This window comes from Gallus gallus, chromosome 15 (assembly GCF_016699485.2).
Source record: "Gallus gallus isolate bGalGal1 chromosome 15, bGalGal1.mat.broiler.GRCg7b, whole genome shotgun sequence".
Classification (NCBI taxonomy): domain Eukaryota; kingdom Metazoa; phylum Chordata; class Aves; order Galliformes; family Phasianidae; genus Gallus; species Gallus gallus.
Window position 1 is genome coordinate 490172 of NC_052546.1, and position 25718 is coordinate 515889.

The window sequence follows — 25718 nt, forward strand, 5'->3', positions numbered from 1 at the left end:
GTTTGAGCCGACTTCACTACAATAACAGTTGTGAGCTACAGCTTTCCGCTGTGGCCCTTCCTGAACCATCCGCTGTGCTTCATCTCTTAGCTGCCTCAGCATCCTGTTCTGTCTTTGTGCTTTGCACTGTAATGCTCACATCCGAGGTGTTGCCCTGGTGTATTTGTTTTCAGCAGTTCTCTGCTTTTAGAGCTCTTAATTCTGCGATTCTAATATTTTAATGTTTTTGTGTGATGTCCACGTGAAGCTGGGGGAGGGACTTGTGTCTGATTTACTCAATCTCTTCTAAAAGCAACGTTTATTATCCCTCTCTCTGAGCACTGTTACTGACCCAGTGTTTAATGAATCGCCCAAGCTTATTTTCTCTCTCCTAGTTTTGAACAGTGTATGTTATTGTAATGCAGTAGTACTGCTCTCTGCTAGGAATGTGTTCATGATCTCAGTGATCCATTTGCTTCAGGAAAGGGAGCTTTGTGTGAATCCTACCAACAAACTTTCTGCTTTTCATGCGACCAGTTGTGCTCAGCTGTGAAACCAGTGTGGGTTAGCAGGAATACCTGCTTTCAGGAGCCACCGGTGTGCTCATTTGTTCATGGTTCATAGTGTTACAGTTGGAAACCTTGATGAGATCAGTGCACAAGACAGATGTGGTGCTTTTGCTGCTTACTAGTTAATTTTGTAAATTATTAACAAATAGACCCTAGGAATTTTGGGTGATGGTCAAAACCAGCTTGTTCTCTGTTGCAACTGATTTGTCTGCTGCAGCATCGGGACTTTATGTTGTGCTGTGTCTCATTTTGCCAGAAAAGATGTGGAGCTCGCACTGTGTGGGCACTTTGGTCTGTCCCCAACAGCGTGTGGAGAACTGACTTGTGTTTAAGTTTCTTTGACTGTGCTTGGACAGCTGAAATTATCTTTCTTATGAACTTGCGTATTCTGCTCTTGTACGTAGTGTGAAGCACCTCTATTGCTGCTGCTGTTTGAACTGAGCATCAAGAAGAGAAGTACACAGTTTTGAAATGATAGACTTGGTGCTTAATTAAAAAGTGATTTTTTTTTTTTTTTTGTTCTGTGGAGTTAAGCCTCTCCTGCTCTGCTCTGTGGTTTTCCTCCCTGCTGAGATTGAAGTGGAAACTGTGGGTGTCCCCCCGCTGCATGTGTTTAGGAAGAATTGTTTGATAATGACTGAAGGACATGAACAGGTGAATCCTGGATTGTAAAGCTGCTGCTCCTGTGGTTTTGTTCTTGTTTGATTTCAGAAGAAAACTCTGGAGAGAAAAAAAAACAAAACAAAACATGTAAAGATGGAATTCTTAAAGACTGCAGTTGTGTGGCATTGTTTCTTATATTTGTTTGATTTTGTTCTAATTCTATCAATGTTTGTCTACTGGAAAGACTTAATGTCATTAACACAAGAAGTAACTTCCCCTCCATTATGGGATTTCAGAGTTCTTTCCTTGAGCTGGTGTATATATAAGGTTTTGCACTTGAGTTGGAGTAATCCCAGATACGTATACGGACTGGGAGAACAACTCCTTGAGAGTAGACCAGCAGAGAAGGACCTGGGGGTCCTGGTGGATGAAAAACTGAACACAGGCCAGCAGTGTCCACCTGCAGCTCAGAAGGCCAGCAGTATCCTGGGCTCCATCAGAAGAAGAGTGGCCAGCAGGGACAGGGAGGGGATTGTCTCTTTCTGCTCTGCCCTCGTGAGGTCCTGCGTGGAGTACTGCTTCCAGGTCTGGGGTCCCCAGAACAAGAAAGACTGTTGGAGAGGATCCAGAGGAAGGCCACAAAGATGCTCAGAGGGCTGCAGCACCTCCCCTACGAAGACAGGCTGAGGGAGCTGGGCTTGTTCAGCCTGGAGAAGAGAAGGCTGCGAGGAGACCTCACTGCAGCCTTTCAGTATTGAAAAGAGGATTATAAAAAGGAGGACAATAAACTTTTTTTCCTCAGGTAGATAGTGATAGGACAAGGGAGAGTGGTTTTAAGCTCAAGGAGGGAAGATTTAGATGGGATGTCAGGGAGAAGTTCTTTACAGAGAGAGCGGTGAGGTGCTGGAACAGACTGCATGGAGAGGTTGTGGATGCTCTGTCCCTGGAGGTGTTCAAGACCAGGTTGGATGGAGCCCTGGGCAACCTCGGCTAGTGCCAGATCTGGAGGGTGGTGGCTCTGCATGCAGCAGGGGTGTTGGAGTTTGATGATCCCTGAGGTCCCTTCAACCCAAGCCATTCTATGATCCCGTATCTGGAGGAGAGGAACAAAAGTCACAGACTGGGGAGAAAATACTGAATACAAGCAACTTTTGTTTATCGGGAAATCTTGTGACCTGGTGTTATTTCAGCAGCATCAGAGATTTGCTAGAGAACTGCTGGCATTTGCAGATCTGCATTAAAAATGCTTTGCTGATGCAGTTGTAATGTGCTATAAACACACACTGAGTCTGCAGTGACAAACTTTTGCTTTAGTGACAGCGCTGTATTGTATGTGCTCTTTTGGTGTTACAGCCACCAAAAAGAGCAAAAATAGATCTTCCCCTGCTACTGCTGACAGAAGGTAGAAGCATTTGCTGGCAGATATAACATCTCATCACACAGCATATACCTATCTCTCTATAGCTTTTGTGTGTGTGTGTATATATCTGTATATATAGATACACTGAAAGGAGAAGAGGATTATACAGTGGCAGCACTTTGATATCTTGAAGGAAAATCTGTAACTCTTTTTTTTTCCTGTGAAAACTGGCAAGTGATCTTCAGACATAGCCACTGCAGTTAGTGAGCTCTTGTTGTTGTCATAAGGAGATCTCCTGGCATGGCCTTGGAAGAGAGCATGTTGGGGAATGTGAATTATTTTCCTTCCAAGAAAAGGGAAAAACATTCCGCAGGCTTTGTGTAAGCCTCGGGTGCTTGGTCTGTCCTCATGAGGCTCATGCCACCCTGCGCCAGATCATGCAGAGCTTGCTGCTCTGCTACAAGAGCAGCTGTGTGGAGTCTGCCATCTGTTGCAGAAGGCTGCTTTCTCAGAACTGCCACAAGCTGCAGGCACAGAGTGTGGCAGAAGGCCTGTGTGCGTTTACAGGCCTTTGAAAGATGTGTATTCAGAGCTGAGGCTTCACTCTTTGACTTAATGCTTTTATCTGTACTCAAGCCTTTAAAATGAGGCTTATATTTTACCATGGAGTAGCTGGAGGGTATGAGCTCTGTGCCCCAGCCGCTGGTGTTCCAAATTCAGCTGGCACTGAAGCTACAGTGCTTCATCTCCACTGTTACAACATGCATTAATTTTCTTCTAAATTTTTATTGTGGTCAAAACACACCCTTTTTGTCAGCAAAGAAATAGCCCGTAGTAGAGGAATTCTAAGGCTGTTTACTACCAGCCTGCATGGGCTAAGGGTAAGTAATTAGTGTTGCATGTGTCATAGAAATGGTACTGTCGTATTTCTTCTAAGGCTTTTAAGAGGATGTTGCTTCCTTCCATGAAACACACCCCACTGACTTCCCTCTTCCTCCCAGCATGGTTATTTTCTCACTTAAGAAGCAACTACAGTATTTCTTCTGATTCATGAAAACTGAATTGTGCCTGGTTCAGCCTGTCAGGAGGGTGTCCTGGACTGCTCTGGAAGGATTTTGACAAGAAGTGACGGTCTTCTTTGCTTACAGAAAAGGTTTGAGGTTTGTTATTGTAACTGCAGCGGGCTTCTGCTTTTGCAGTGGTTGCCATAGGCACTGCCTCTGCTTCCAGCCATTCTCCTGCCAAGTGGGACCTTGGACTCTACACTGAAGAAGCAGTTCTTACTCTTCTTTAATTATGTATTTTGTGAGCTCTTGAAGCTCTGCTTTAGGGGCTGAGATTAGAACCAGTAAACATCTAAGCTGAATGGAGGACAGTGTTGCCCTGGAGCCCCATTTACCTGAGCTTTATTAAAGAACAGGTTTACAGGCATGTTAGCACTAACACTGAGAGCTTACAAAATAATCAGTTATGTTCTGTCTAGAACTGAGGTTTAACTAGATGGGTAGGATCATGGTTTTTAAAAAGTTTTATCTTGTCCTGGTCCATGAGAACCAGCTGCCTGCCTGCCGTTGTGTCTGAGGAACAAACAAATTCCCAGTAAGCAGCCGTTTTCTTTTTTAGATTTGCAAAACTATGGAGATGGACAAAGTGAAAATACGTAGGAAGCAAAGCTCAATGAGACGTATCAGTATTGAGGAATCTCTGAGTTTCATTCTAATGAACTGTGTGGCAACTGGACAAAGTTGAAGGATGTGACATAATAACTTGTATACCTTTTCCTTGTTACAGGCTTCCTGTAAAAAGAGTCTTATATGGGGCTTGTGAATTATGGCATTAAGTACATTGCCTGTTGGTTAAGGGTCTTCTTTGGGACCTAGTTCAGCAGGTCAGGGCTTTGTAGGAAAGAAACTGACTCTTCTAAATGTATTAGTCTTTTTTTTCTTTTTTAATAAAGCCAATTTCTGGCTCCTCATGACGTGGTATAACTGCAGCTGGTGCTGCAAGGACTGCAAACTTAGGGCCTTCTATCTGAAGTACTGAAATGACTCATTAAAGTAGGCCATCATTGCTACCAAATGCATAGCATAAAACATGCTTCTGTTAGCAGCCTGCTGACTAACATAGTGCTTTCTGTTTGCTGCCATGGGAGGTACTCATATGTGGCTGTGAGAATATGACTGGGCCCCTCTTTCAGAAACACAACGGCAAAATACATTTCACGCTGTTGTCACAGGGATCTGAAAGCTCACAGTCTTCTCTCTGGCTCTTCTGCCGCTTGTCTGCATTGAACCTGTGCAGAGACCAGTTGTTCCCACCAGTTCTTACTCCCCAGCCAGATGATGTTTTCTGGCAGAACAACATCTTGTCCTTGATTTGCTGCTGATACCTTAATGCATTATTTGCTTTGTTTGCATAATTTGTTGCTTTGTGGGCATCAAACACCCCATGAATAAAAGATAAAATTCTTTTTATGGATGTCCACGCTTATTTTTCATTGTGCTCATAAAAAATGTCCGGAATGTATGTCATGTACTGTAATTGTTAGTGCTGGCCACAGAAGTAGAGTGAGAATATAAGAGTTATTTTCCAGTATCTCCCTTTGCACCTCTTTGCTTGGAGAAAGGTTTCTTTGGAGACCTTCCAATCAGAACACGCTGAATGTGAAGAGTTTGTAGGTTAGTACTGAGCATGGCTTTCCTCATGGAGGGAAGGGAACTGGAGTTCAAAGTAACCTTTCTGGAGAAGTGTGTGTACCACCATGTAGAGATCCTGGTCCTGCCTGCAGTGAGGCAGTTAGCTGCAAACAGGAACTGTTGCATAGTGAGTCACAACAAAACGTTTGTTTACAGAGCCTAGAGCTGAAGGTAGCCATTCCCATCTGAGGGCTTGAGAGTATGGGCTACTATCTGTGACTGAAGCACAAGGCAACAGTTTGAAAACATGATTCATATGATTCTTCCTCTTTGCATTCTTGAAGAGGTGTTTGTCTAACTGAAGACCTTTCTAAACATTTATACGAATAAATATTAAACATCATTTATTCTACTCGTTTACTAATAAAGTTGAAATTATTGAGTACGTGTTCTCAATTCTGAGTTGAGGTCAGCAGTCATTAACAGTGATACTGTAGCCGAGTCTAAACTAATTCTGCTTTTCTTTCCCTTTCTTTTGTTACCAGCAGAGGTGTTTCACCACTCCTTGCAGCATCGTTGATCCACGCTGCAGTTGATGAAGTTCTCCGAACAGACTTGACTGAATTTAAGAAGGAAAGTGTGGAAAGGCAGGGAGAAGGAGATGAGGAAAGGCTCACCTGTAAGTATACTTTCTCTTTCTGTGGTTTTCTCAGAGGCTGTCTGTTGGAAGACTTCAGTGATTTGAAATGTTTCCCAGAATATCTAGTTAGACTGTCTGATGAGCAGTACTGAACAGAACTTTGTTTGCCCCTGCCAGGCATTTGTGTAGGAAGAAAGGTAGCGATGCTAGTTTTGTGGGCAAGATACAAATGTGCTGTCTGAAGCCCTGGACTCGTTGCGAGGGTTGGTATTCTGGAAAGAGAAGGGAGTTTGTCTTTCTGAAAATAATTAACAAGTGAACATGTCCGCAGTGCTTCCTGAATTAGTTAGTTTAGAACTTCTCACACAATGCCAAAAATCAAATCATTCAGTCTGATGAACAGTAAGTTTGGATTAATTGATCTTTGGGACCAATCCAGAAATGGATTTGAGTGTCTGTCTGGAGCTTGTTGCACTGTGCTCAGTAGGTCTTTACATTTTCTGCTCTGTCTTGACAAAGAAGGAAAGTTGCGGGTTCTTTTCTGTCCCTTTGGCTTTTACAGCCCTCTGTGTTTAAAAAGATAAAAACAACAGCTTAAAATTTGAATCTGCTCTGCTTGGCTATGAGTTGAGCTATTGACCTCAACAAAACTTATTCTTAGACTTTCTTATTGTAGTGAAAGTGGTTCAGAAGGACATAACCCAAAGTCTGGCTAATGGTATTTCAACGCTTGTGTCCAAGAGAACCATCTGTTATCCAGTTGGATGGATTTTCTGCCTACTTGATTTTTTTAATTATGTTTATTTTTGAATAGGAATGCACTTTTACCACCAAACATGGTGTTTCACTTACATAATATCGTTTGTGTCTAGTTTGACAGGCAGATTTTTTTGGATCCTTGTTGACCTTAATTTTTAATGTAGTCACTTTTGTGGTAAACCTTTTTTTTGAATGAGAGCTATTAAGTACAAAAACCTTTCCTTATCCTTAATGTTAAACTGTTTTCCATTATTGCTGCCACCTTTCATGTGATTCTCTGGAGCCTTGCAGAGCTTGTAGGGGCAGAGTGCTGAGTGCATGTAGCTCTGAGGAAGGACACTTGAAGGAAAGACAGGGTAAGTGATAGGGCATGACTTACTATTTTGTCTTTGTGCTGTCAGTGCTGGATGGAGAGTTGCTGCAGCGCTGCTTCTTTAACAAACTTCGGGATGTCTGCTTTGAATGGCAGAAGCAGTTGCCACCACTGAGATCACTGAAGCGTTTCCTGCTTGTTTCCATCCATGCCATCCGTAACACTCGACGGAAAATGGAGGACCGCCACGTTATCCTCACGGAGTTCAATCAGCTGTTTGGCTTAGCAGTAAGTCTGGACAACACTGGAGTGAGCAGTTTATTAGCTTTTCAGTATTGCTATAAACACAGTAATCTCATGATATGTGATCTGTGAAATGGTAAGGATTTGTTGCCACAAGATTTTGCTAGGGGCTAATTAACCTAACTAATGCCCTGATAAAGAAGGATTTTGTGGCTTAGGTTTCATGTCATAAGCATTGTAGAAATATTGAAAGTTATCTGTTGCTGCGTTGTTGGAGGTGTGATGTTTTTCTGGCTGAGGTAACTGATGTGTTTTAATTAAAAAAAAAAAAAAAGTTAAACAATGACAAGTGCCAATAAATAAAGCTGGAGTAGAACTACATATCCAACTCTGTACTGTTTCAATTCTAGAATTTTCAAGGATGTTAAATTACTAACATCTACTTAAGAAAGGTAATTCTCCTGCAGTGTACCCACTTTATCCATTTTGCATGTGGTTTAACTGGCTTAAATTGTCCTTACCTATGCAACATCATATGGACGAAAGCCCAGAACAGAACTTTGCTTGCTGTTAGCACTGTGGGAGCTATTTTATTTTTGAACATTTATATTTTGTCCTCTTTCTTTCTCCCTGCAAAAGGATGACATCGATCGTGCTTACTTTGCGATATTTGACGGCCATGGTGGAGTGGATGCTGCCAATTATTCAGCAACCCATTTACATGTAAATGTGGGGCTACATGAAGAGATTGTTAAGAATCCAGCTGAGGCCTTGAAATGCTCTTTCCGGAAGACAGATGAAATGTTTCTTCTCAAAGCCAAAAGAGAGGTGAGTGGGTAGAGATTAATTCCCTTGTATTCAGATAACAGTAAGAACTGTTGGACAACGTGGTATTATCCAGAAAATTCTGTCAGTGTAGTATCTTTGAGTTACTGATTCATTTATGAAGTAATGCTACATGAAAATGTTTGATCAAATATTTCTTTTTTGAGGAAAAACAAAATGACAGTGCTTGCATGTGAGTGATCAAAATTAAGCGTTAGATGTTTTAAATAACCAATTATTTGAGAGAACATTGCTCTTTGCCTGAATTAGGCAGTCTCTAGGTGTTCTATTGTCCTACTCCCTACCTCAAAAGAGATTTCATCTTCTTCCTTATTTTTCCTACCTTTAACGGAACGGGTGATAGTAAGATGAAAGTGTAGTCCGTAATTATAAAAATGACCTAAAGCAGACTCTTCGGGTATTGATCTGCTTTGAATTGAGTTGGTATCTTGAATACTTTTTTCATCAAATATACACAATGGAAGTATGGTTTATTATAATAGTGCTTGTAATGAGAACTCTTGTTACAGCAGTAACTGATGAGTTTTGGAATAAACAGCACAGAGGGAAGACAATAAAAAAGTCACTATGAGCTATCTGCATGCTAGAATAAATAATTTATTTCACATGTATCTGTATAGATCTTTATGCATCTGATAGATATATATATATATATATATATATATATATATACACACACATACATACATATAGTACCTTTTTAAATGTACTTGAATTATGATCACAGGTCTACTGCACTGCATTTAAGTTTCATTAAACTTAAGTTTGTAGTTTTGCTATGTAACCTAGCAGGGCTTGTTGAGTATTCACTTAATGTACCTGCTTCCTTCTGTAGAGGCTGCGGAGTGGTACAACAGGTGTATCTGCATTGATTGTAGGGAACAAGCTACACATAGCATGGCTAGGCGACTCGCAGGTAATGCTTGTGCAGCAAGGAAATGCTGTCACATTAATGGAGCCTCACAAACCAGAGAGAGAAGTAAGTCTGAATCTTTAATTTGTTTTTCCTTTTGTGTTGCTGTCAGAATCTCTCTGAAACCTTTTAGAACCAAGCTTTAAGTGGTTCATGATCTACATGCTTTCTGTAGTGCAGTAGGTTTTTGAGAATGATGATTTCATTTTCAGGCCCCCCCCCCCATCCACTCCTGTGTTATAGAATCATAGAATCGCTAAGGTTGGAAAAGACCGACAGGATCATCCAGTCCAACCATTCGCCCATCACCAATGCTTCTCACTAAACCATGTCCCTCAACACAACATCCAAATGTTCCTTGAACAACTCCAGGGTCGGTGACTCCATCACCTCCCTGGGCAGCCCATTCCAGTGCCTGACCACCCTTTCAGAGAAGTAGTATTTCCTAACATCCAGCCTGAACCTTCCCTGGCCCAGCTTGAAGCCATTATGAAAAGGCAATCTCTACTCCATGACCACCTTGAAAGCACTGATGGTACTGGTAGTCCTAACTGAAGTTCCTATTCAGACCGTTTTTTTCAAAGGACTCTTGGTATAAAATATGTATTTTACTGTTTTTCAGGATGAGAGAGCGCGTATTGAGGCTCTGGGTGGATGTGTAACCTACATGGACTGCTGGCGGGTTAATGGCACTTTGGCTGTTTCCAGAGCAATTGGTAAGCATCAGCATTAGCACAGTTCGGATCAAACTTTATTAAAACATACCACCTGAGACTGTATAATTATAAATACCATTTTGCTCAGCATTGTTCAAATAGTGAACCACCTTGCCATAAGGTTAGACTATGTCTACATAACTTTTAAATAGTTTATAGCTATCTAGTCTTATTGCTTTTACCATGAGCATGCTATGCTGTTCTGTTTCACATACTAGATATGACATTCCAAAGTATTTAAATCTTTGGTTTCTTGGAAGTGCCTTTGACACTGTTCTCCCTTGTTCTCCAACAAGCTTAAGAGTATTTCTTGTGTGAAAGTGAAAGAAGTAAAAAATGTTCAACCAGGCTTCCTTGTGTTTAAATGTCTGTTGTATTTTTGGTTCACTCTGGAATACAACTTTTAAATCAGATTGCTGCATTCTACCTTGAATTCACTATTTTTCACTACTCCGGTCTGGTATCGGATATGTCTGGAGTATGATCTGTCTGTCCTCTGAGGCACTAAAAGCAATTACACATGAAGAACTGTTTATATTTGAAGTAACTAAGCCTTTGCTTTCATCATTTGTCTTAGGTGATGTGTGTCAAAAGCCTTACATCTCTGGTGATGCAGATGGAGATACATTTGATCTGACTGGTTCTGAAGATTACTTGCTCCTAGCCTGTGATGGATTCTTCGATGCTGTCAAGCCATATGAGGTTGTAGACTTAGTCCTAGATCATTTAATGCAAACCAAAGGAGTGGGTCTCAAAGCAGCAGAAAGACTGGTGGCTGCTGCGAAGGAAAATGGATCCAATGACAACATTACTGTTTTAGTGGTGTTCTTGAGGGATCCACAGGACATCTTGGCAGACTGTCTCAGAGACACTAAGAGCCTTGAGGCTGGGGATGATGCTCGGAGCTCACCCTTTAATTTCCTCAGCTGTGAGGCAGCAGCCACACAGTGACAAAATCTGCTTAATCCAGAAGGTTTAAAAGTTCTCCTAAGGAACTGCTTTCCACTGAAGTAAGCCTCTAATACAATAGGCAAAATGTGTCAGGAAAAATGACAAATGGACAAACATTTATCAGAAATGAAAGTCTCCTTTTACTGAGTTCCCATTTGTCTTTTCTTTCTCTTCCCCTCTGTTCAAAAACACTGGAGAGGCATGGAGATTCGTACAGCTCTTTTGTCGGTGGGAGTGGAATTCTAAACTGTGTCCCAGGACAGCTGTCATATCCCTCTGCCCTAGGGGTGGCAAAAAATGTATGTATAAGCTAGTGGGTGAGAGCACCTGTTTGTGAATTCTGAGTGAAAATTTGAAGTAGTGCTTCAAAAGAGTGCTATATGTTATATTTGTGATATTACTTTGGGAATTGGGAGTAGAGAAGCTGTCACTATCAAAGAAAAGGTTGTTACTTTGCGTAGTCTGTAGGAACAGGCTCGATAGCACACCATTATGCTGTGCAAGTTATTTTTGTTTTGTACCAAAGATGATGTTAAGAGAATGATATTGCCTCTTTCTTCAAGCAGAGACACTTAATTTTGTGTGTACGGAGAGGGGAAAATGAAACTGAATGCTCCAGTGACAGAGCAAAAAAGCAACATCCCGAGCTACTTTCTGGGGTGCTATTGTTAATAAACTGGAAGCCAGTATTTAACTGCACTGGATTATTTCTAACAAACATGTTTTATTGGCTGTCTGGCAGCCTGAAAAGAAAGGAACCGTATTTGAGAGCTGTATTTGAGAGAGATCCTTACAATGTGTATGCTCTAGCTGTTTAAGTATGTTGTTTCTACCATTTTTTGTGTACTATAACAAATGCAATTTTTATTTTAGCTTCTGAAACTTACAGTTGGAGGATTTTTTTTTCTTTGTGTCACTTTGCAGTGTTACTTTATTTTGCTGTGGTTTATTTAAATTAGGATTTTAAAGTGGCATCTTTATTACCCGGTTTTAAAGACTGACTGTCCTCAAGTGCCTTAAATATTTCACACAAGGATTGCTGGCTTCTCATCGTACTCTGATGAGCCAGTTTATAGTGTTTTTAAAATGTGACGTTACTTCATTAATATTAATGTGTGATGCACTTAACTCTTTCACTTTTATTAATGATTTTAGTGGGAACTAGGTTTCAAGAAAACATCTTGTTCATTGTTGCCAAGTTGCATAACACATGGCATAAGCTTCATACTGTGACTTACCTCTGCCCCATGCATAAAGCTCTAGCTAGGTAATCGTAAAGTAATATTTTGATCTATCTTGACTTCCATATAAAAAGAAATACACATACAACCTTCACAAGAAAATCTAGTAACATAAACTAGAAACATTTTAGTAATAGTCTTTGGTTACTAGATGATTGATTTTTGCCATACTTCTTGGACCTTGGGGATCTAAGTAATTTTTTAAGGAGATGTGAAGCTAAGATAACAATGAAAGAGTCCTTAATAAATGTGTGTTTTGTTTTGCAACTGTTAGATCCATTACACACTAGTGCCCCTGGCTGTGTTTTCTCTTGCTTTGCTAATCTGACTGGCAGAACTCAACAAGATCTGAAGGCTCAATGGCAAATGTGTTAGTAATTTCTATACCTAAACAAGAAGTGCTTTACATCTGGCAGCAAGATTGTATGCCCAACTTAGAAGCGCATGGTGTTGCAATATGTCAGTCCTGTGGATCAAAATGTGTTGAAAAGTAATGCCTCTATGGGAGGAAATTTTAAATAGGAGAGTTGAGATAACTGAACAAAGGCAAAAACATCAGGGCTGTTTCTGTCTGTGCTGTGTCTGCACCATCAGCTGGTGTGGGCAGTGCAGTCCTCAGAGTGACTGGAGCCTTTGTTGGGTTGTTAGGGATGATCATAGCATTTAACACAGTAACTCTTCTGTGAGCTGCCATCTTCTGTAGCAACTCAGGCAATTACTGTGTTGTTTTGCTGTGCAACAACAGTAGCTTTTCTGCTAACAAGGTTGTAACCACTTTTCCATCCTGCATTTTACTGACTGAAAATACGTGAAAGCTTTCTGTGAGGGTAACCTAGCAGTGTAGGTGTTGATTTTTGTATGAGCCTACTTCAGCTCAGGAAGCCTTCAGTCTTGCATAATATAATCCCTTTGGATTTGCCATCTCCAATCGCTATGATTTCTAAGCTAGATATTCAGAGTCATGCTAAATTCTGATGACCACTAGTGCCTCTTGGTGTCTTGGAAACGAAGTTCCTATTGTTAGTGTAGGAAGAATAGTACATAATTGTTTGATTTCATAGCTGACAGGTGAGGAGGAATCTGTTGTATTCATGAGGGGAGGTGTGACATTTTGCTAAGTTCGTAGTATGGTTCACTCTCTGAAATTGGTCAAGTTTCCCAAAACACAGGAATTAGGGGGGCTGAACAAGTCAAATGCTCAGAAATGATACTTTCATTTCAATCTCTTGGCGAAGATTTACAGTACTGTAGAAACAAAGTATTCCAATGTGTACTTACAGCTGTGTGAGAATATCCAGTCAAATTTGGAACTGTGTTTGGTTGGTTTTTAGTGGAGGCTAAGTAAAATGCACCTCTTAGAAAGCTGTCTGTGGTAATAAGAAACCTTAATTCTCAAGCTGTGCTTTAGGAGAGAAATTACACATTCTTTCAGTTGTGATGTTAATATCACCTTTAGCAGCCAGCAGCTGCGATGCACAGTACTGTTACAAGGAGTGTCAGCAGTATGAGTGATGCTCTAGCAGAAGGCAGTCCACAATATGGGCAAAATATGGAGTGGTGCTACGTTTAGTATTGTAGGGTTGTGGTGTGTGTTTTTGTTCACTTGTTCTTTAATTCATAGTACTAATCTGATACCCCAGTTTTTCTTATCATCCCTCTCAAAAATTCCTAGATTTCAGGTGGTGGGTTTGATTTGCTTTTTTATTTCGTTTTTGTTCACTCTCTTGGTTTCAACACTTCAAAAAATATTATGTAATTTGGATGAGGGAATGATCTCACCTCTCTAGACCTTACCAGTGTCCTCAGCAATACAACAACATATTAATGCTTTTCTGCCAGTGTCCAGTTGACAATTTGCCTCTTTGTGTGCTGATGAACATGCATCAAAACCACTGCTTGAGTCTTGCCAACATCTCTGAAGCTGTAGAAATTAGCTGAAGCATTCAAGACAAACGTTCAATGAAAAATTGTTTTCATATTTTACTAGATTTCAGTTGGCTGTCTGCTGCATTTTTAGCACCCAGCATTAGAAAGTTGCCCCTTAGAGGAGCCAGAATCTTTGAAACACCGTGTGCTTAAATTTTCACCATGTGCTTGATTGAAAACTAGTGTTAGCCATCCTGCTTAGTGGGTATACAATGCCTCTTTTGATTATGGGTAATTCACACCTCCACCTTTCTGTCCTTTCCTGCCCTGCCCTCTTTGGCAAAGAAATGTACCTGGGATAGTAAAGTCTTGCTCTGACACAGATAAGATTACAATTTTAAAGATTACTTTCTTCTTCTTCTTCTTCTTTTTTTCTTCCTAATACAGAAGATAGAAAGGCAGGAAAATTTTTAGAACAGAGGGAGATTAAGTAAAATCCATCCTGTAAGTGATGGAGGAGTGAAAAAGAGAGGAATGCATTTAAGTATTATTAATGCCTATTTTAAAAAGGAAGTGGGCTGGAATATAGAGCCGCAAATGTCAGTTCTTTAGCATGAAGTACCAGTGCTTGAAAGAATTAGAAACACACCCATTAGAAAGGCAAAACTGAGATGTGGTAGCTCTGGCTTCAAACAGTGAAAGAAGAGATTACAGTAAAAGCATCCTGAGTGACTTACTCTGACCCCTCAGTGCTGTCTTGGAAGTTAATGCCACCAAATGGATTTTTAAGATGTCTTTACATGTAAAGTACTGCTAAGAGGGAGCATTGGGTGCATTCAGTCACTGGTCAGTGCAGCTGCTGTCATGGGTAACGATGTGAAGTGTACTAACAAAGTGATGCTGCTGGTGAGCCCTCATAGGATGAGTAATTGGGCCGAGTGGTTACAGCAGAGCTGGCAATTGAATTGTATTAATCACAGTGATGACTTTAATAGCATTTAATAGACACTTACCTAAATTCAAAGTCAGAAGAGATATTGCTGTTTTTAAAGGCATTTCCAGTGCTATTAGCTTTTTGTCATGAAAAGCCATTGAAATGTCCTTTTTGGTTGTTGTTGAATATCTGTAAAAGTGCTTCTCTTGCTTTCTGAATTCTGGAGAGAAGTTGTCTGCCTGCTATGGAAAACCTGCTCTCTGTTGACAGCTTAAAGCAGCTGTTTGGGGGTGAAACGTCCCAGCAATTCTTTAAAAACAAACAAAAATGTGCTTCCAAAACAAGTGGATGAGGATCATATGCATTTCTAAACGGTGTTGCACTAGAGACTGTATCTTTAAGGAACCAGCAAATACCTTCCATTCATAGAGAGTCAGCTAGTTGAGCTCCTTGAAGCCTGAAGTAAGATTGCAGCTCTGCTCTTTGTATAAGTGAAATGTTCGTTAGTTAGCTTACTGGGATTCTTGTGGATGCAGATGCATAACACATGGCACCAGACCTGGTATATTTCTGTTCTTATAGTACTGAAGTATCGAGCAAACACTTTAAGGAGAAGGTGAGGTAAATAATAGCCACAATGGAGCAGATTCCAGAGGATTCATGTGTAATATAGCTCTAGTTAAGCCTGAATTAAATTACTCTACTTAGTTCTGCTACTGTCCCTTGTACAATTGGGCCTGTGCTGTTAGACAAAATCCAACTGGGAAGTAATGGTCTGATTCCCTTTTTTGAGGAGCAGACAACTCCTGATAACCAGAATGTATTTCAGGGAGGGCTGGAGAAGGAGAAAAGCTTTGAAACGAGTGCTAAACTTCCACATCTGCACCATTTGTGTAGTCTTTCTAAACAAGTTTTTAGCGTGTCTGCAGTTGTGCTGAAAAACAATTCATTTTTCTGTTAACCTAATCACAGCCTTTAAAACTGACAGCACTAAAACCACGAGGCTGGTCCTCCCTGCTTCCCTGAATCTAGACACCAGAACAGCCAGCCCTTCTGTGGGACTGTTTCATAGCACTGACATCTCTAAGAGCTAAGCCCACCACTTTGTGCAGAAGTTCTGTTTGTTTCTTATATATTCATTGGATTTTACTGTAGGTAGGTAGTTCTGCTGATTTCAGCCACATCAGCTGAAAAGTAATCAAATGGAAACATCTGAACACATCTCTGTTGTAGACACTTCTCAACATACCTTAAATAAGCTGACAGATTCTTGTCATGACCTTCTATCTCCAAACAAAACAGGAAGCCAAAACCTTACAGAGAATTGCTTACGCCTTTGTTGTGTGACCCTCTAGACTGAAGCCTGAACAGGCATGAGCCCTCCCCTCGAGTTTCTCAGTGTTGGTAGTTCAGCATGTTTTCCAAGCAGTGCATGCTGCTGCTGGTAGACACAGAAATAAAGAAAAGACAGCTGTATTGGCAACACAGAAAGCCTAGCAAGGTGCAGCTTTTGTCAAATAGAAGAGGAGAAAATCAATAGGGAAATAAAGCTTTTCAAGTTTCTTGGAATGCAAACAGTGCATTAACAACCTAGAAGAGTTTGCCATGGACTGTCAGCTTAAAACTTTAGCAGATGAGTTTGGCTGCTTTGTAGTATTTGCTTTATTTTGTTAACAAACTTCTCTCAGTCAGGGTTTCATGTCTTACGTGCTTTTTAGTCTGAAGACAGAAAAAATACTCAGCTGCTTAGAAAGTTACATTTATCTGGGCTTTCTGACTGCTGTAATGGAGAGAATATTCAGTAATCGTGCGCTAAGTGATTAGCCTGATTACTAATTCCCATGAGATATTAATATATCAAGTAATGAACATAGTAGAGATAAAATGTTTCTGGATATCTTTGCACAAAAACCCTGATCTAGTGGATCACTTCCTGATTTGTTACCATTTGTGCAGCAGTACCTTTGGCACATGGAACATTTGTCACTTTGTCAGATGGATCTTGAAGGTGTGATCATCGCTCCCAGTTATTAATGAACATTCAACATCCCCTCAAGATACAGCAGCTTCTCTTTCTCACACTGCTCTTTCTAATGTTAAAAGACATTCTACTAAACATTGGATGATGAATACTGCTGTCTTTTTTTTTTTTCACACCTTCAGTGTGTTTGAAGGAACATCCTGTTTAGTAACATGTTTATTTTGTAGCTTAAAACTTTACACTGACAAAAGAGGGTATTGCATTTCTTACTTCCTCTTCTGAAAGCCAGTCCTGCTATCTTCTCACTTCCTGGTTTTCCTTTTCTTCTACCTCTTATAGCCTCTTCCACTATCAGCTGTCCCCCTGCCCTGCACTGCATTGTCCTCCTCCCAAAAAAATGCTGCTTAATCAATAAACAGTATTGGCTGTTAATTCAGTTTGATTGCCTTTTATAATTTTAATTTCATCTGTGTTATGGTGAATGTGGTCTGATCTTTGGAGGCCTGCAACACCAAGAGTATAGAAGGTACCATGTCAGCTAGGAAGGTGTGAGACTAGAACAACTTGTACTTTTGGCATTGCCCAGTACTGGCTGGTTAAGAAGTAAATCCTCCTATTTGCATACTATTTCCTAGGAATGCTTGATTTTTCTTTTCAGGTAAGAGTAGCTCTTATCCCAGATACAGGGCTTGAGAGACCTTCTAGTCTCTGGTTTCTGTTCCTGCAGACTGTTGGTGTTTTCACCCATTTGCATTGTGTTTAGAGGAGCTTTCTGAGTTTCTCCACTGCTTCAGTAGTCTCTTTTTTTGCCCTAGTTGGCCGAGCAGACAGGCTGGTAACTGCAGCATGGCACGTGGCTAACCAACCTCTCTGTCAGTGTACCTCCTCAGCGTCTGCTTTATTATAGCTACAGTCCTTTGCTTAGTTAGAAATTGGACTTCTGTAACTACTCCTGCTGACACAAAAACATGTCCTTATCAGTATTAAAGTAGTCCAAGAGCAGAACTGTTGCTTTAGGCACATTTCTTGCCACTGTGTTGGCTAATGAACCTTGAATGAAAATGAAATGGCCAGTGACTTTGAAGTAGGAGCTGTTAGGCAAGTGTTGTAGAGCTGTAGTCTTTATTTATTTTGTATATTAATCTGCACTTGTGACTCAGAACAGAAAAGCTGCAGCACAGCAGGTTTTATGAGCTGTGGCTTAACCAGTTTCTAGCATCTGAAAACTCTTTATTTAAACAGACTGGTTCTGCACACAGATCAGAAACCTGTTGTCATTGATCATTACATGCTGTGCATATTGTATGTCTGTTTATATGAATTGTTCTAATAGCGCTTGTGTGTATTATGCTACATTACCATATTTTATATATATATTTGTATGTATGTATTGCATGAGGTTTCATTGTTGGGGTTTTTTTTGTATTGTCACTTTTGTATTCACACAGTGCCTCATGTATCTACTTGCATATTTCAAGAAGTTGCTTCAAAGCAGTGACTGGAAACAAGTGAGGAGAAGAACTCTTCACTGTAGGATCTGCTGTTTCTGAAGTATTAATAAAGCATAATGATTTCAAGTGTTGTTTGTTTCTTTTCTTCAACGTATTTTTTTCATTTTTATCCTTCAAGTAGCTTGATGCACAGTGGTCATATTGTAATATCTTTGAGATCCTAATTCCTGTCATACTGGTGAACATCACCAAATCCTCCTTGCTTCCGTGGGGTCTCTACAGGGGAGAGACTAGCAGAAGTACTAGAAGGAAACGACCCTTGGGATCACAGAGCATGCCTGCTTGAAAACATGATGCTACTAAAGCCATCATAGAAATCACCTGTGTACCTCTAATTTGTTGATCTAAGTTTTCTTTTGTTTTTCTTAGCAGCTAACAAGAGTAAGAGTGCAGGGTAAGTTTGGCCTACTACCTAATGTCCTACAGTAGTGGCATAATGACCAGAAAATCCGTGTTTCAGAAGAGATAGTAACAATTTGTTGCTTACTTGCCTACTTGTTAAAGAAATGATCTGGAAGCATGTAGGATTAACTTAGTACAGTAAGGAGACAACTTTCAAAATATAAGAATAGGTTGGAGCTAAATAATCTGTTATGGTTTCTCAAGTGCTGGTTTTCATTTCCTCAGGAAAGGAAGATGTAAGGACAGCAGGACAGTGATAACACTTGCTAATCTGAAACAACTCGTGAGAATCTGAAGTATGCAGCCTCTTAGGCAGTTTGCCTAAATGCAATTGCATTTGTCTTAATGAAGAGGGAAAATGAAGCCTAGTAAGAGACCAGGATGCTGCATCAGAGGAAAGCAGATAAGGTACTTTTTGAAATACAAAAATAAGTATTGAGTAGATTCTGTTTGAAGTGCTGTGGGCATACTTGAACATACTTAAGATCAAATCTTAAATCTCTTCCATTTCCAAATGAAAATACCTTCCATTTCATGGTTCTAATTGTTGGTTTTCTATTTTTTTAAATTATTTTCTTAGTTAAAATGCCTGTGAAAATGCACTTGTAATAGTCAGAAAAGTAGTATCTGCAATAGATCATGTGTTCAAAATGGAGCTCATAGCCAACCTTCTGCTCTGGAATACCATCCTCTGCAGTTCTCCATTGCTGGTAGATTTGGATACAAGACAACCGATAAGCCCATGGAAACGAATCTCAAACTTTGATTTAAAGCTATATTAAGTTAAATTTGGCTGCCATTTAAGATTCAGTGCATCTAAATATACGTCTCATGACACAGAAGCATTATCCCTATCAGTTGTTTGACCAAGCAATAATAATTATGTCCTTTTTAACCATTCCCATTTAATATATGCTTCTTTGCAGACAATTGCAGAAAAACTTGTAGCTCATTTCCCAGGCTGTAGGAAGCAATGAAGTAACAGTGGTGATGGGGCAGATGTTTCTGTTTCAGCCTTAATTACTGCCCGATTGTTACAACACAAATGAAGACTATTTGATTCTTGTAGAGCAGATCAGTTGACCTTGACTAGTACTTACTGGTTTCATCTAGTTTCTTTAGGAAATGTTATTGGGATTTGCTAAGCAGAAATCAGTTCTTCAGCTCTACCAGATCAATCTGGAATTGCCTCTTCCCTATCCCTGGGAAATTGATGAAACACCATTGCTCACTCTGAGCCTAGAAGAACTTCAAGAAATATGGGATTGCTTGTAGGAATGCTGGAGATTCTATATTTCTATTCATTGTCAAGCACCAGACAAAAATTTTCCTGCATCTAGATCAAGATGCAGGGGAGATCTTATTGCTCTCTTGTAGTAGGCGTTTGATGGAGATACATGATGTACGGGCCAGGCCTCTCCCTAAGCACAGTGAGAGGGCGCTATCGTGCTCTGACAGACTGACCTTGCTGCCAAGAAAACAAGAAGAGGAAGGAAGTAAAGGAATGAGGAAGCAATAGGGAGCCAACCAAATAAGGCACGATGGTATCCAGTGCGAACCAATCAGGGTAGGGCACGATGGCATGATTGCCTAAGTAAAGGTATATAAGCTGTGCTTAGTGAATAAACACCATTTTACTGCTCATCGTATTGGTGTACGTTTGCAGTCATTTGGCCCTGACCAAGTAATTGGTCAGTGTGTGCTAGGGCTAACACAGGAGGTTAACATCACAGTTGCAGAAGGCAACACTCTCTACAACTACCTGAAGGGAGGTTGTAGTGAGGTGGGGGTTGGCCTCTTCTCCCATGTAACTAGTGATAGAATGAGAGGGAATGGCCTCAAGTTGTGCCAGGGGAGATTCAGGCTGGATGTTAGGAAAAACTTCTCCAAAAGAAAGGTCAGCTGCTGGAATGGGCTGCCCAGGGAGGTGGTGGAGTCACCAACCCTGGAGGTGTTCAAGAATCATTTAGATGTTGTACTGAGGGACGTGGTTTAGTGGGAAATACTGATGATAGGTGGATGGTTGGACAGGATGATCTTGGAGGTCTTTTCCAATCTTTGTGATTCTATGATTCTAAGATGACTATTAAGTTAGCTCTGATTTTGATTACAGGCTTTCTTATTAGTGTTTCTGTATGTGAGTATGGATGTGTATGTATATGTATTTTTAAAGAAATCAAGGGTAATCTTCATCATGTTATGTAGAATGTCACTTGTAATTTGTGTAGAGATTGTAAGGGATATTAACTACCTGTTTCAATAAACTGCTTGGTAGGGCAATTTTGTATATGCAGCCATGCTGGTATTTTAGGGTCAGCATCCCTAACATAATCTGCTTTTTTCAGTATGTTAAGTTGCTCTTGAACTTTTCAGTCTTGTGTATCTTACTGAGTGTCTTACCTCTTGCACTGTGGTAATTCCTAAGGTCTTGGAAGATGCCTTTTAATACTTATAAAATCCAGCTTAAAAGTTTTGAAGTTTGTGTTTGCCACATTCTCCTGTTATTATGTTGAGCTGTTTGGAAAGAATCTTAAGTTCTCATTAGAACAAGAAAATAGTTAAATGTTTAAATCTGCAGCTGTTATCAAGCCTTCAGACAGAAGTCGCTCTTGGAAAGAAATACTCTGAACATGCCTTGACAAATGCAAACCTGCTTGCTGTATGTGTGCAAGAGTTCGCTGTGTGCTGGAGGCGTATAATAAGGCAAAAACAAGTATTTTGTGTAGCCTAGAAGAAAAATCCTAACTATGCTGTGGTGGGTCAGTCTAGCTACATTACTTGAATCTGCAGTTTGGTGGAAGTTCTATGTATGTTCTCTGAAAAAGATTGTACAAACAGTAGGGAAAAGAACAGCCCTTACTTTCCACTCATTCTAGGCTGTAGAGTAAGCACTTCCAGGAAACAGCTTGTCGTCATCTCCTATCCAGACTGGCTTTTCTGCATAAATCTGTGGTTTCAGAGTCCTTGCAAGTTACATAGACCTGCTCCTATCTCCAGGAAAGGCAGGAGGGTCTCAGTATGGTAAAAGCCAACTGACCTGCTGGTATCTGAGTGCTCTTCCAGGGCTTTGTGTTTCTGCCCCTAGAGGGCTCCCTCTTTCCTTTGGCCAAAGCAAAACAAAGACCATGGAAGATATGTGATACTGTTCAGCGCCAGTAGTTGCTCAAGGGAACGCACGGTGTACTGTGTCATTCCCGTAATATTGCAGTTAGCCACTGGAAAGCTGAGCCAGAAAAAATTATTTGCATTGTAACACCTTCTTTCCAACCGCATATCTTTTAAGAAGTTGCAGTGATTCTGACACCAATTCTGTGTTTTGTTTCCTTGCTGGCTAAAATTCAAGTAGTTGGTTCAGGCTGGGGTGCAGCTTGTCCAGCACCAGATCTCTGAGCATGGCCAACAGCGGTAATTTGGGGAGAGTGCAATAAGCAAGAGAGAGGTAATTCGCATAAAGAGTGGGGCAAAACAACTGAGGGTTGGAATAATGTTGTTTTTTGCATCTCTTAGATGAGATTAAAAAAAGTCATTGTATTTCTCCTTATATAAAGTATAAAAGATATTTCTGTGTGTGTGTGCTTATCAGCCTATTTAAGAGATCTTTCTTTTAGTTGAGTCCAGCTCCTTTACAAAAGCAAGTTCTGGTGTCAGCATAGGGAAAGAAAAAAAAAAAAAACCAACAGCATAACAGTGGAACAGAAGACACTTTAAGCTTTCTATATAATTAATTACAGTAATTTTAAAATCCTGTGCAAAGTCTGTGCTTGGAGAAGTTCTAAGTTACAATTAAGCCAAACTGCTAATGGTAGATCTAATTGTTGGGTTACATACAGGCGCAGGTAACACAAGTTGGGCCACTGGCATCAGAGATTTCACCTAATTGTTTTCTGTTTATGCTTCTAATTCCACACAACTGTTCCAGCAGCTGGAATGACCGGCACGAGGTGAAGCTTGGATGACTGTCAAGAGTTTGCCCTGACAAACTTAACTGGCCAAATGTCACTGGTCTTTAAAGCTACCGTGTCTTTACTCTGTCCTAAGCTTCTGGGGAACACTGCTTAGAATCATAGAATGACAAGGTTGGAAAGGACCTACGAGATGGTCTAGTCCAACCATCCTCCCGTTACCCTTGCTACCATGAGCTACTAAACTGTATCTTGTAGGTCCTCATCCAGACGCCTTTCTTTTCCCTGACAGTGTTCAAGAGGCTTCTTTAGCACCACTCCTGCTGAGCCCCCAGTACCAAGGGACTTGAGATGGGAGAAAGAATTAGATGCTGAAGTGGCTCTGCAAAGTATCCCGTTCTATAACGGCACTCGTGAAATATCACGTTTCTGAAGAAACGAAACATGCAGTTGAGGCAAAGGTCATGTTCAGCAGTGTTGTCAGGCTTCATTGTGGTATTGGTGACTCTGCTTTTAAAAGTAAAAATGGATTCTTTCTTTCTGTTCCATCTTTCAGAGAATTTTCTTCTCCAAAATATTATAAATGTTGCATCATACGTGCAAAGACCTTTCTTTTACTGCAGATATAGGGCTGAGTGTCATAATTGATAAAAGGATACCAAGATAAACATCCAACCTTGGGCGTTTATTATTAAGGTTACATTTAAAGTCTAAATACAGAATGCGTGGAAGTTAGCAGCTGAACCACTGAAGCAGCCTTTCTGCTATACAGTGCAGTGTGTAAATACCAGGGGATCTTGAGGAGAGCGTTTATGTTCTTGTTTTTGGACTGACATTAAAGGCTTTGAAAAATGATTTCATCTACATTTATTTTTGCAGTGTGTTCTTTTTCACTGTAACATTGAAAAGGTTGTTTCTGCCTTAATTGTAGCATCTCCGTTTTGTATTCTGGTTTTGTCTGCTTTCTAAAGTATAGGAATTAGGGATCTGTATTCTCGGTCTTAAACCTCTTTGTAACTTCTAGCTGTTACTTATTTATTAATCTATGCATTTGGTAGTGCTAGACAGAGATGACAAAGTGGCTAGCTTTTGCAGAGTAAGAAAGAGAGGATCCAGCAATTTTGCATCTTTCAAGTAGTTTTAAGGAAAGGCTAGTGGATAAATCCTGGCAGAAATGTTTATGAAAGCTGTTCATTTCTTCCCTCTTCACTTCTTGTAATGAGAAGATATTTTGCAAAGGCTCACCCTTACCCTCAGAAAGCTGTCTTCTAGTATTTTCTTGTTAATGAAATTTTAAGTCAATGAGCTGTTCCCAAATAGTAATAGGCCAAGCCAGGATGTGCATTAGCAGGCTAATGGCAGGCATCCTCCCTTGCTGAAGGCAGTGTGTCTCATGGCAGTCCTCTAGGAGTTGGCTGCATCACTTGGAGCACTTAATGTTGGCTCTGCTAAAGCACTTCTTGTCCTCCCATCATCTCCTTTGGGAGACTTCTCCATTGACTAATAGATCTCACTTGTCAGGAAGCCTTTCCTGTTCTTCAGTCTTACTGATCTCAGTTCCAATACATCTAACTGTAATTTCTTCGACTACTCTTTAATGAAATATTAATAAAGAGAGGCAAAAAGCCATCACATTTATATTCATACCAAAAATGGAAACTAATCTGTAGTTTGGTCTTCATTGTAAGACTTGTGGAACTAACTGTTCAACAGTAGTAGTTAAATGCTGCCTGCATATGCATCAGGCTGATACTGTCAGGACCTGAAGTTGGCTTGCATAAATCCATCCATAAATAAAACTATTGGGACTTGGAATCTGTCAGGAACCGGTGTGTGTGTGCCTGTGACATGTGCAAAAGCTGGCAGCTACTGAAAGCAAAGCTGACCTTCCTGGGGCTCCTGGGACGTTTGCGAGGTTGCACAGTGCAGCACTGGTTGAGGTGTCATGGAGAAACCAGGGCTCTGGGTGTGGGAGGGGAACCACCGGGGCTACATTTTGTGAGAAGAATGGTGTTGGTGTGGCAGCAGCCTGCATAGCTCCATCCGGTGCAGTGGAAGCTGCTTGCAGCCATTATTGCCACCAAGAGAGGCTGGTGTGCAGGAAGCAGCTGAGAGAGGTTTGCACAAGGACTTTTTGTTTGGTTGCTCACATCATATCAGTGTTTGGGCTATTGAAAGGGATTTGGCCTTTGGATCTTGCTTGCATCTCTATTTATTTTTGCCTATTCTCAGTTCTCTTTGTGAATACCAATTTTCTGAGTCACCCAGAATGATTCCTGCCTTCATTAGGGATTCTTTCCAGCTTCCCTTTAACTGCCTGTAGGCTGCTGCCTGCCCCTGCCTCCCCCTGTGCACTTTGCTGCACAGACTTAGCTCTCAGTGTTCTGTAAGTCATCTCAGGCAGCTGAATACCTTCATCCACATGAAACTGTACTGTACCTTTGGCTCTTTGCATAGCTTACATTCTTCACCTGGCTTGTTCTGTGCCATCCCTGCAACCCCTGGCATTTAAGGTGTGGTATGAGGCCATAGTTTATTCCAGGCCTACAGTAACTGTGCTTGAGGCTGTTCGAGTGAAATGGTTAAATCAGGAAGCTGAGCATCCAGATCCTTTAATCTCTTTCTGTTACACTGTGTCCTTGTGTGTCATCCTGGATAAACCCATTTACCTACTGGTGTCTTTATTTCTTTGATATTCGTTAGTGTTTAAATTGTCTACAATATCTACACCACACAAACAGGACAGCTTTTTTAGAAACCTAAATTAAAAGATGCAATATAAATAAGAAGTAATTGTATGTTCTTTAATGGGTATTCTTACTTGAGTTGCTGACCTCTGTGGTACTCAAAAGCTTGTCAACAAGAAATCAAAAAATCAATAAGGAAAATAACCTGGGATGGAGGATGGGTCTCTAATTGCAGCACTGAGTGTCAATAGGATAAATGTCTTAATGCTGATTAATGACTGTCCGTAATGGTATTCAAAAAATGTAGGTTTGCTGTGGCTTTTTCAAAGTCCAGATGAGCTGCTTGGAGCTCTGCTAATGATGCAAATTATTTAACGCTCATTTGTATGCAGTATGCTCCTGCTTTGAAAGTACTTCACAGAATTCAAGCCAAATTCAGCCTTACAGCTCCACTGAAGTCAGTGCTTGTTTGTGCATCTGTTGATTGCTTTTCTTTTCTTTTTTCTTTTTTTGGCTTTTTTTTTTATTTTGTTCTGTTTGAAGAGTTATTTTCTTGTTGCACTGATTTTATTTTCTTAAAGGTAATATCTGCAAGGGGTTTGTAGTCACTTCTCCCCTCCCCAGTAAAGTAGCTGTAAGTACAAATGCAGTTCTGTTGATTCTCCC

The 25718-nt window shown here is 40.5% G+C and overlaps 1 protein-coding gene across 4 annotated transcripts in view; it reads left to right on the forward strand.

The window, feature by feature from the left end:
• Window positions 1-25718, forward strand: part of PPM1F (protein phosphatase, Mg2+/Mn2+ dependent 1F) — a 31830-nt gene that overhangs the window by 1938 nt on the left and 4174 nt on the right. The window contains exons 2-8 of one of the 4 annotated variants that reach the window (XR_003077797.3): window positions 5693-5826; window positions 6948-7147; window positions 7742-7930; window positions 8784-8927; window positions 9484-9577; window positions 10155-10279; window positions 18689-18871. Coding sequence is in view for 2 of the 4 variants with exons in the window: in XM_015275683.4 (XP_015131169.2) it covers window positions 5693-5826; window positions 6948-7147; window positions 7742-7930; window positions 8784-8927; window positions 9484-9577; window positions 10155-10528 (1135 nt within the window). In the remaining 2 variants the exon portion in view is untranslated. Of the gene's footprint in view, window positions 1-5692; window positions 5827-6947; window positions 7148-7741; window positions 7931-8783; window positions 8928-9483; window positions 9578-10154; window positions 18128-18688; window positions 18876-25718 lie in introns of those variants that run through there. The other 3 variants (XR_005840110.2, XM_415067.8, XM_015275683.4) reach the window with 3 other exon arrangements.